The sequence below is a fragment of the Littorina saxatilis genome, linkage group LG4 (genome assembly GCF_037325665.1).
Source record: "Littorina saxatilis isolate snail1 linkage group LG4, US_GU_Lsax_2.0, whole genome shotgun sequence".
In the NCBI taxonomy this organism is placed as follows: domain Eukaryota; kingdom Metazoa; phylum Mollusca; class Gastropoda; order Littorinimorpha; family Littorinidae; genus Littorina; species Littorina saxatilis.
Genome location: NC_090248.1, coordinates 1514513 through 1526152, shown reverse-complemented (window position 1 = coordinate 1526152; position 11640 = coordinate 1514513). Strand labels below are relative to the sequence as shown.

Genomic DNA, 11640 nt, shown 5'->3' with positions numbered 1-11640 from the left:
TTTGGTACATCCTTAATTAATGTTTCGACAGCTTGTCGTTGCTTTCTTCGGGATGGGTAAAAAAAATAAAAATAAACAATTAAAAAAAATCAAAAATAAAGAACACACAAATGTAATTGTATCAACAGTCAGCGCATGGTAAACATGCCAGCCTCGTTTTGTAAGCCATTTTGTTATAATGAGAATACATTTGGTTGTTTCAGATGTGGCACTAGCCGAACTTAAACCAAGATGAGTAGTTGCAATCCGTCAGTTACGTCCAGCCTCATCAGCGTGTGACCTATAGGCTATACAGATCAGCGTCTGACCTATAGGCTATACAGATCAGCGTCTGACCTATAGGCTATACAGATCAGCGTGTGACCTATAGGCTATACAGATCAGCGTGTGACCTAAAGGCTATACAGATCAGCGTGTGACCTATAGGCTATACAGATCAGCGTGTGACCTATTGGCTATACAGATCAGCGTGTGACCTATAGGCTATACAGATCAGCGTGTGACCTATTGGCTATACAGATCAGCGTGTGACCTATTGGCTATACAGATCAGCGTGTGACCTATAGGCTATACAGATCAGGGCAACGCGAACCAACATTTTTTAAACAAAACTTTCGTCACACCAGAACTCGGCGTGTGGCCCCAGTCGTTATCAAGATGGCGGGGTTTTTCAAGCAGCTGAAGCTGTTGATGTGGAAGAACTTCCTCCTCTACATACGGCGGCCTTGCACTCTTGTCTTTGAGATTGGATTCCCCATCTTCTTCGCCATAATCATGGTTGCCATCAGGATGCTAATTAGCAGAAAGACCGTGGACAGCTCGACATACTACCCGGCCGTCAATCTCCACACACCCTCCATCTACCCGACCAACATGGAGATTGGCTATGTTCCCAATTACACTGCTGTGGATAATGTTATGGATGACGTCATTATCAACTTTAATTCCTTCTCTGGATCTTCAGGTAAGAGTTAGTGTGTGTGGTGTGTGTGTGCGTGCGTGTGTGTGGGTGTGTGTGTGCGTGGGTGTGTGTGTGGTGTGTGTGTATGTGTGGTGTGTGTGGTGTGTGTGATTGTGTGTGTATGTGTGTGTGTGTGTGTGTATGTGTGGTGTGTGTGGTGTGTGATTGTGTGTGTATGTGTGTGTGTGTGGTGTGTGATTGTGTGTGTATGTGTGTGTTGAGGGAGGGATGGAGGGACTGTGTGGGGGGAAAGTGGGGTGAGGTGGTGGGTAAGTAAGTTCTCTGTCTGTTTATCTGTCTGTCTGTCTGTCTGCCTGTCTGTCTGCCTGTCTGTCTGTCTGTCTGTCTGTCTGTCTGTCTGTCTGTCTGTCTGTCTGTCTGTATGTTTGTCTGACTGTCTGTCTGTCTGTCTGTCTGTCTGTCTGCCTGTCTGTCTGCCTGTCTGTCTGTCTGTCTGTCTGTCTGTCTGTCTGTTTGTCTGACTGTTTGTTCGTTTGTCTTTCTGTCTGTCGTTCTTTCTGTGTCTATCTCTGTCAGTGTTTGTAAGTCTGTCTGTTTGATTGTCTCTCCGTTCTCTCTCTCTCTGTCTCTGTCTCTTTCTGTCTCTCTCTCCCTCTCTCTCCCTCTCTCTCTCTCTCTCTCTCTCTCTCTCTCTCTCTCTGCTTTCTTGATTTCTCTGTCGACCTTTTCAAAGAGATCATGCATACTGACCTTCCGTCGTGGCATTCTGCCAAACCATGAATACTGTGTTCAAATCCCCCCCCCCCCCTCCCTCAAACATCTCTCTCTCCCCTTCTTCCCTCTCCATTCCTTGACTGTACTTCTCTCTTCTCTTCAGCAGCAAAAATACCGAGTTGTTAGAACAGATTTTTATGAGTGTACTAAACCTTCCGTCGTGGCATTCCGCCAAACCTGGAAGGATGTAGAAGGTATAAATGTGATTCAGATATATATAAACAAACTTCTCGCAACTGACACTAAGTTTTTACTAAGTCAAGTAGAAGTGTCACAGAACTTTGCACATTTTGTGCATCTTCATCAGTAGTTGTGTGTTTGTAACGGAAACCCACCTGCACTCCAAATCCTCCCACCACCTTTCCCTTTAGTTGTGCTCTCACTTCAAGTTCTCTGTCTCTCTGTCTCTGTCTCTCTCTGTCTCTGTCTCTGTCTTTCTCTCTGGCTTTCACTCTCTTGCTCTTTCTCTCTCTCTCCCTTTCTTTTCCCCCTCTCTCCCTTTCTCTCTCTCTCTCACTCTCTCTCTTTTTCTCTCTCTCTCTTTCGTTTTCTCTCTTTTTCTCTCTCTCTCTCTTTTCCCCTGCCTCTCTTTCCCCTGCTTCTCTCTCTCTCTCGCTCTCTCTCTCTCTCTCTCTCGCTCTCTCTCTCTCCCTCTCTATCTCTCTCTCTCCCTCTCTCTCTCGCTCTCTCTCTCTCTCTTTCTCTCTCTCTCTCGCTCTCTCTCTCTCTCTCTCTTCTCTCTCTCTCTCTCTCTCTCTCTCTCTCTCTCTCTCTCTCTCTCTCTCTCTCTCTCTCGCTTACCCTGATCTCTCTCTTTTCCTTTTAATCTCTCTCCAAATTCTCTCTCTCAATTACATTACGATCCCTGTGCACTGCACACAAAATGAATGGAACAAGTGTAACGGTGTAACGGTGCACTACCTCCCTGTCATGGCGAATTAAACTCAGCACCGATCAATAGCTATTTTTGATATCGATTTCGACACAGCCATTCAAACGTGTGGCAACAAAATGTGCCCTATTCCACATTGTGACCCTTGTTCAGGCACCAACAGCCTCCAAGTGTAACGGCGTGTTGTGGAGTGTACCTATACTTGCCCAGCGAGTCGCCTTGAAAAGAACCTTACGCTTGAATGACATTGGTGCTATAGATAGGGGTTCACTATTTCATGACGCAACGGTCACGAGAAACACGGGTTATTTCAGCAATGTTTGTGTGTGTCTGTCTTTTTGTTCAATTTTATTTTAAACGATTGGTATTTTCGAAATAGTGTTTTGGTGTTTGTATGTGAGTGTTTGTTTGTGCTCGTTGCTTAAAATGCTTTGTCTGGTTTTTCCCCATTCTCCTGCTCTGTTTGTCTCGGTCTGTCCCTCCTTTTCTCTGTCTGTCTGTCTGTCTGTCTGTCTGTCTGTCTGTCTGTCTGTCTGTCTGTCTGTCTGTCTCTCTCTCTCTCTCTCTCTCTCTCTCTCTCTCTCTCTCTCTCTCTCTCTCTCTCTCTTTGTGATGGGATGTAAATCAGTAATACGTTCCAATCTGTCCAAAGAGCGAGCTGTAGGCCAAATAATGTTTATGTGAATTAAGCGAATCTGAATCGAAAACAAATACATTGTAACCGAAAAACGATGTGCTGGTAAGAATACACCATACCTTCGCGAAACGTTTCTGCATCGAACAATCTGATTGCGATTTAGGCTAATCAGCAATTTCAAAATCTAAAACATATTTACCAAAATAATCAGCTTAACAGTTCAAACCAAATCTTTACGTTGAATAAAAAAAAAGGAAAAAAAATGAATAAAAAAGAAACGCAAATATTAAGTTGAATTGGAATTAGACGACTGATCTGAATGTAGGCCTATTTAGTTAGGAAGAAAACAAATCAATGACACTCATCTCATGAAATTAATCTGGCAGGCCCATTATATGCAACACAACATATTTCCCATCTATCTATATATATATACGACTTGTGTCTGTCTGTGTGTCTGTGTGTTTGTGTATTTGTGTATTCGCCATGCACGGCCAAAGTTCTCGATGGATCTGCTTCAAATTTGGTGGGCTTATTCAGAGAGACCCCGGACACAACCTCATCGATGAGATATTTCAACACGTGCTCTCAGCGCGCAGCGCTGAACCGATTTTGGTTCCACCTCAGCTATTTTGGTTCCACCTCAGCTACCCGGGCCCCCATACCGACACACCAAAGCCAAAGTTCTCGGTGGATCTTTTTCAAATTTGGACACCGTATTCAGCTACACCCCGGACACAATATCATCGATGAGATATTTCAACACGTGCTCTCAGCGCGCAGCGCTGAATCGATTTTGGTTTTTGTGTTCATTTCACCAGTATAAGTAACTCTTCCTTATCTTCTCATATTCTCCAGGTTTTCAGCGTTTACCTCCCTTCCTTCGTAATGGTGCACTATAGTGTGAGTGGAGCGTCTTCGGATATTCCCGGCGTTCTGTTACTGTTACTATTTTTAGAAGGTCAACGCAGTGTCCAGAACGTAAATTGGACCCGTAAATTATCCTCACTGTAAAAGTGCAAAGGTCGAATCAATTTATAGCCACGCGAAAAATATACTGTCATCTATCTCTCTATAGATACGGCTTCTCTGTGTTTTTGTGTGTGTGTGTGTGTGTGTGTGTGTGTGTGTGTGTGTGTGTGTGTGTGTGTGTGTGTGTGTGTGTGTGTCTCTATGTGAGCAACACCTGTGCATTGTTCAGTTCTGTTTGTGATGTGGTCTGGCGGCTTTTGTGTAAATTCATGTTCATTGTCATTGTCGTGTTCTGTCACGTGCATGTCATGTCACACTCAGCACGAGTAATTCACTGCAGTTGCTGGCCCGTAGAGTGCGTTCTTTCACAAGCAAACATGCTGATTACATAGCGACTGCTTTAACGCACCTCGAGCTTACATAACCAAGTCAGTGCTCAAATAGCGATTTTCTCCCGAATTCCTGAGGGTAAAGGGGGACAATCACATTTTCGTTGTGTCTTAAACACACGATACAGCTCCCTCTGCTCTTGGCGTGGGTCCAGAAAGGGGGCTAGCTGCCCTTGGTGGCGTTCTCACTCGCCCTGCAGGAGTCCTCGTGATTCTCGGGAGAGAAGTGAAAGTCGCTAGAGGGGTGAGCTTCAGCTCACTCTTTGTCTTGGGACGCTTTTGTTACCCTGCTTTTATATATCCTGCCTTTTTAACCCTGAGCTGTTTGGCTTGTTTTTTCTTGGTGACCGTACCGTACCTTGTAAGTGATGAGCCAAGTTGCTAAACACAAACTGCCAAACACCACCTTTGCTGATAGGCGGGAAACATTCATCTGGGTAGATAACTACCTTCCAACGGATACCACTGCTCTGAGGGAGCAAGATTGGTCCCTTAATATGGACCAAACAGCAAGCGGTTCTGACCGCGCCCCAGATATTCCCATGGAATCACTGAATGAGACTGACCGGGCCAGCCGGACTGGTCAGTCCCCAAAATCCAAACAGCTTAATAAAGCAATCACCAATGAGAAAACCAGCATATCTTCTCCTTTCAAGAGAAAGAGATTGCGGGAGGACGACCCTGAGGGGGGGCAGAACTCTCCGGAATCTCTTCTCTTCCGGGATAGCCCCCCACGCTCTCAGATTACTGATCATTTTGAGGAAGACTTCACCGAAGTCAATCGTAAGAAGCCCAAAAAGAAAAAGAAGCAAAAGGTCCTCTGCGAGGGTCCCCCTCTTCAGGGAAACACAGGTATTTCCCATGCAACATCTGCCCGGGGGGTCGACACCTCCCAACCCCTTACTGAATCACAAGAAAACCAGACAACTCAACAGCCACTACCACCTGCCAATACACACACACACACAAAACAAAGACCCCGAAGAAAACTTCTTTACCAACCCAAGCAACCTCCTCCCTCCTTCTTAGAGTTCCCCGTGGTGGTGCAGGACCTGAAGGAGGGCCCGGCAACATTGCAGGGACTCGGCCTCAGGAGGAAAAAAACTTTTGACCTTGCCATCGGCGAGGTCAAAGAAATACGCATGCTGGCAGCTGGGAGCGTCCTGGTAGGGTGCTCCTCAGCATCACAACAAAACAAGCTATTGAGGCTGGACTCGATCGGCGGCATCAAAGTGAAATGCCACCGTCCGGAGGTAACAACCGAAGGTGTCATTAAACGCATACCCACAATACATTCAGGAACAGACCTGTCTGAGATGGCAGTGGGCGTGCGCGTCCGGATGGAGGATGGGAGTCTTGTAGAAAAGGGCCCCTCCTCGGTTCGATCTTTTCGCCGTCTTCTCCTTAGGGATGGGAAACCGTCTCAGGCGGTCCGTGTCACCTTTACAACGGCAATTCTTCCAGACAGCGTCGTTCTGGAGAGTGAGGTGTACGGCGTCGAACCCTACACTCCTCCAGTGCGGCGCTGTACGAAGTGCCAGAGACTATCGCACCTAAAACAACAATGCAAATCAAAAGTGCAGATCTGCCCCCGATGTGGCTCCAAGGGCCACGACGGAGCGACGTGCACCAAGGCCAAACATTGCGTAAACTGCAAGGGCGAGCATTCCGCCGCTTATCTTGGATGCCCGGAAATGAGACTGAGGCTGCAGGCCAATAAGATCAGGTCGGCAGCATACATACCATATTCTGAGGCCCTGGATCGGGCGCGGCGCGAGCTCGCCAAACAACAAAATAAAACAGCGACTGCCCCAGCGGAAATGAGGGATTCCTTCTGGCGTCCCCCTCCGCAACCGATCCGGCGGACCTCAACCCCCCGGTCCGGGTACTCTTTGGCTGTCCAGAGACCCCCCCTGGGTGGGCAAGTAAATAAAATACAAGAAATCAAAAACAAAATGACCGAACATGACAATACACTCCTTCCAGTTCATGCGGACAGCTCTGCTGCAACCGCGAAGCACCAAACAACTTCGCAAAATCCAAATCCTGGCCCCCAGGCGCCCTGTAAGTCTCAGACGGCTCGGCCGGCAGAGGCGCCGCTTCATGGGACCCCCGGGTTAAAGGCCTCCCTCCTACGCAAAGCCCAGAACAGGAAGGAGGACTCGAAAGAAGAGCAGCTCTTCGAGAGGTTGATGGGGAGAATGGAGGAGGGATTGGCCCAGAGATTCAGAGAATACAAACTTAAAACTGAACAGGAAATAAAGCAGCAGATGAGGGAGGAGCAGGAGAAGGCAGAGCATGAGCTAGCCGACGCTGCACTAGATAAGCTAAAAACAGGAGAGCAATATGCAAATTTAAATGAACAACAAAGAGGCCTTCAAGGTTTCATCGAGCAGTGCCTCGGCTTCATGGTTAAGGCCAGACAGATGCAGAGTCCTCTCGACCTGATCGACTCCCTCTCAGCTACATACACACAACTCTCCAACACCAAGGTTGAACGCTTCATTCCGGGCGGCGCCACTCTGGCGCTGGGCGCCCTTGCTGGTGCCAAGCAGTTGTCCGTGACGGATATGAAAGCTGTTAAAACCACTTTTTAACCTATTTTAAATCTGCCCTTTAACTTACCTTCTTTGTGCGTGTTAAAATGGCTGAACAAGGTGAAAGCGGTCACGGATTTATCATATTACAGTGGAACTGTCGCTCTATCAACTCTAACTTCTCTCAGCTATATAATTATATATCAAATCACTCTGCTGACATCTTAGTTATCCAGTCAGTCAAGAGAAAACGCTCCCTACTGCCTTCTATAGATGGTTTTGACTTCCCTCCCATAGTAGAGCAAAAGGGCTCAGGGCAACTCATTCAAACAGCTATTTATCTAAAGTCTTCCTTAAATTACAAACCCTTTGCACCTCTCATCCCTAGTTCAGAAAATCTCAGTACATGTGCTGTTGAAATCGAAATAAAAGGATCCAAAAACCTCAACATAGTTAACATATATTACCCCCACGGGTGTAATAAAAAAGGAACTACCGACTGGCTAAAATCCCTGGATCATAGCAGGGCACACTGGTGCGTGATGGGTGATTTTAATAATCACCACCCTCTGTGGGACTCTGCTAACCCTAGATACAAACATGCCAATAGCAACCTTGCTGACGTCATTTTGGAAACTGACTTTTGTATACTAAACGATGGCTCGGCAACCAGACTTCCAGACAGAGCTGACCATTCCCCATCAGCAATCGATCTCTCCCTTTGCTCAAATGCCATAGTCACTGACATCGACTGGAACGTTTTCCCGGACGCCCTCGGCTCCGATCACTTACCCATTGTTCTTACCTTCCGCCACTTCGCCCCTAATCGCAATAACTCGGAGGTCAGAAAAAAGTACAATTACAAACAGGCAAATTGGGACAGCTTCCGTGCGGAGCTCGAGGGTGTCAGGGAGGAAACTCTCCTTACGGATGACATCGAAGCCTCTTACAATAATATACGTCAATGTATACTCACTGCTGCCAATAATCACATTCCGCTTAAATCAGTAAATCCTAACTGTAAGGCCAAAAGGAATGAGTGGTGGAATGCAGACTGTGATGAAGCCTTGGCAAACAAGCGATATCACATTAGGACATATCTCAGGCACTGCTCAGACGCTAACTTCACGAATATGAAGTCAGCTGAAATACAATTTAACCAGATCACCGCTGAGGCTAAACTTCAAAACTGGGAAAACTTTGTCCACAAAGAAACTAAAGATTACAAAGACTGTGGCAAAATCTGGAAGAAAATCCGCAGATTTAAATGTAGATACAGAACTAAAGAAAAGCCACTACTATCGGGTGATAAAATGACCACAACTGACTCTGAAAAGGCAAACCTATTAGCAGATACCTTTGCCAAAAATAGTCAATCAAAATCCCTAGATACTGAACGACTCAATTATAGGTTAGATCAGGAGAAGGGTTTCACATACCCCCCAGATGACAACCAGTTGCCTATAAACTGCATGTTTAAGGCAAAAGAAGTCCAAAACGCCATCTCTTCTGTGAAAGACCCAAAAAAATCCACAGGTTTAGACCCAATATCATATCACATGATAAAACATCTACCACCTAACTTTGTTAAGTTGCTCACTCAGTTTTTCAATCTATGCTGGTTAAAGGATACTATCCCCGCAGCGTGGTCAGACTCACAAGTAGTAGCAGTATTGAAGAGCGGAAAACCGGGCAATCTACCTGGCAGTTACCGCCCCATATCACTAACCCCCCACCTCAGCAAGATCTTTGAGCGTGTGGTGAACCAGAGGCTGGAGTTCCACCTCAATAAACACAATATCATTCCTACATGCCAGGCAGGTTTTAGGCAAGGTCGTTCGTGTGCGGACCACATTGTGCACGTCACTGAAAAAATCAAAAAGACCTTGGCACATAGTAATAATTCTCTTCTTGGAACCTTCTTTGATATTAAATCTGCGTACGACAGCGTCTGGCATGCTCGTCTACTCCTAAAACTCGGCAGAATCGGTGTCTCTGGCCACATGTACCAATTCATCAAAAACTTCATCAGCAATCGCAAGATGTCTGTCCGAGTGGGCTCTTCGGTGTCCGAAAGCCATGCGCTGGACATGGGGGTTCCCCAGGGCAGTATCATCGCGCCAAACTTATTCAGCATCATGCTCTATGACATTACTTCTGTTAAGGTTGACGGTGCCAGTGTACTTCTGTATGCGGACGACCTCGCCTTAATAGACACTAATAGACCACGCCATAACAGAGTTACCAACACTGTTGACTTATCTTCTTACCAAACTAAAATCGACAACCTCTGTCAATATATGTACACCAACGGCTTCCAACTAGCCTCAAATAAAACAGTCTTTCTTGTTGTCTCCCGTAGACAACTGTACAGGAACTGCAGTATAAAGATAGGTTGTGATATTATCAAACCGAGCTCAGAAGTTAAGTTCCTCGGCGTTATCATCGATACCCGACTTTACTGGACCAGTCATATCGAACATCTGATCAATAAGGCCAACAAGGATCTTTATATCATACGCTACATGGCGTCCCAATCCTGGGCCAGAGGACGTAAGTGTGTCACAGAGGTAGTGCGGGCATTAATTCGCTCCCGCCTCCTTTACGGGTGCGAAGCTTATTTCGCGACGCGCCCGGCGCTCATGAAAAAACTGGCTATTATAGAGTGCAGGGCGCTCAAAATAGCTCTGGGACTCTCCCAACAAGCGAGTAAGAGTCGAGTCTACAGCGAGTGTGGGTGGCTGCCCCTTGTGGATGAGATAAAACTCCGTTCAGCTCAGTATGCTGTCAGAGCCCACGCGGTAGAGAACTCTGCCTGCGAGGTCCTGACTGACTTTTTTCCTCAGCACCAAAATTATGAGGCCAACACCAAACATAGCACTCAACTCTTGGCCAAAACGCTACCCTTATCCGACACAGTAAACCGCATTCTAGCCGATAGCGGGGTGAAGGTCAGTGAGCTGGCCAGGGTCCCCCCGCCCTCCTACCCGCCTTGGCTTGAGGAAACCCCTACTATCATATACGACAGTGAAGATAATACTACCAAAAAAGATAACCCCGTCTACCTGGCTACTGTTACAAAAGAAACCCTAAACTACAAATTCTCGGAGCATTTAAAAGTCTTTACTGACGGATCCAAATTTGCAGACGGCAGCGTTGGCTGCGCCTTTGTGATCCCAGATCTCAAAATCTCAAGGAAATATACTCTTAATAAAGACATCTCCATATTCTCAGCCGAGCTATTTGCCTTGCTCATGGCATGCACTTTTATAAATGACCTCCCAGTCACACCGCGTGCGGTAGTTTTCTGCTCTGACTCGCGCTCTTCATTACAAGCTCTGCATCGAAACACATCAAATCGGGCAGAGCTACAAAGAGAAATCCTCTTTATATGTCACCAGTTAATCTCATCCGGCACATCCGTATCATTTCTCTGGGTCCCCTCTCACGTAGGGGTCCGGGGAAATGAACTGGCGGATGTCGCTGCCAAAGAAGCGGCAGAATCTAGCCCAGCTAACACTAACATCGGCTACTCAGTAACCGAGTTCTACAGTAAAATCCGTAAACTCATTCGAAGTCAGTACGTAACATCTCTGTCCTATCAACCCATTGATATGAACGATCTACACCCCGATCTCCCAACAAACCTCCTCACTATCTTCAGACGCCTCCGTGCCGGCGGCTGCCGCTTCCATATCTTTAACAAGTCCTGCCATTGTGGAGAACCCTATTCATTTCAACACATTTTCGCTCCATGCGCTACAAATAGAATTACCTTTAAAACCTTATATGACCATATGCAGCTCCATGGTCTGAGTCCCCAGGATTATTTGCGCAGTAGCAGTTCTCTAGGCTGGTCACACAGCTTGCTGCTGTGCCGACTGGTCAGGGACTCGGACATGGGGCTGTGGGTATAACTAAGCCCAGATTATCACATCAGCGTGTTTCAGTTTGAGGTCGAGTGGCTCCCGCCATCCCTCCTGATTCCAGCGACTACCCTCTAGACAACATATCCTCACCCAAGGCCCACTAGTCGCCAAACTGTACATATTGTTTTTATTACCACGGCCTTCGTGGCTTACATTTTAATCCTTTTATTTGTAAAAAGTTTTGAGATTTATTGTTCGTGTTCCTCTTACTTGCTCATCTATTTGGTTTTATTGGTGATCCTGAAAGGTTCCACTTTTTAACTCGATTTGAATTAAAAAAAAATCATTTTACAAACCCGTTATTCAAGATATAGAATACAGACTTATAATTCTTACCAAGAAACATCTTAACTACTTTTCATTTTAACAAATTCCACAGAGCATTATCAACTCAACCCCACCCCCTGCCCTCCTCTCCTTATTTTTTGTTTCTTTCTTTCCTCTTTTTGAAAGCGGACAAACACTCAAGTCCTTAATGGCTCAAAACCGTAGGACTTTTAATATTAATTTTAACTGTAAATTTATGTACTGGCCTTCCTTTTAGAAGCCATAACTTGCTCAGTCCTGTTTGAGTGGAGTTCGCCTCCA

The 11640-nt window shown here is 46.2% G+C and overlaps 1 protein-coding gene across 1 annotated transcript in view; it reads left to right on the top strand.

The window, feature by feature from the left end:
• The first annotated feature begins 209 nt into the window (after positions 1-209).
• LOC138963745 (phospholipid-transporting ATPase ABCA3-like) overlaps positions 210-11640 on the top strand; it is a 75188-nt gene continuing 63757 nt past the window's right edge. The window contains exon 1 of the mRNA XM_070335593.1: positions 210-964. Within this exon, the coding sequence (XP_070191694.1) occupies positions 658-964 (307 nt within the window). The 5' untranslated portion in view covers positions 210-657. The remainder of the gene's footprint in view (positions 965-11640) is intronic.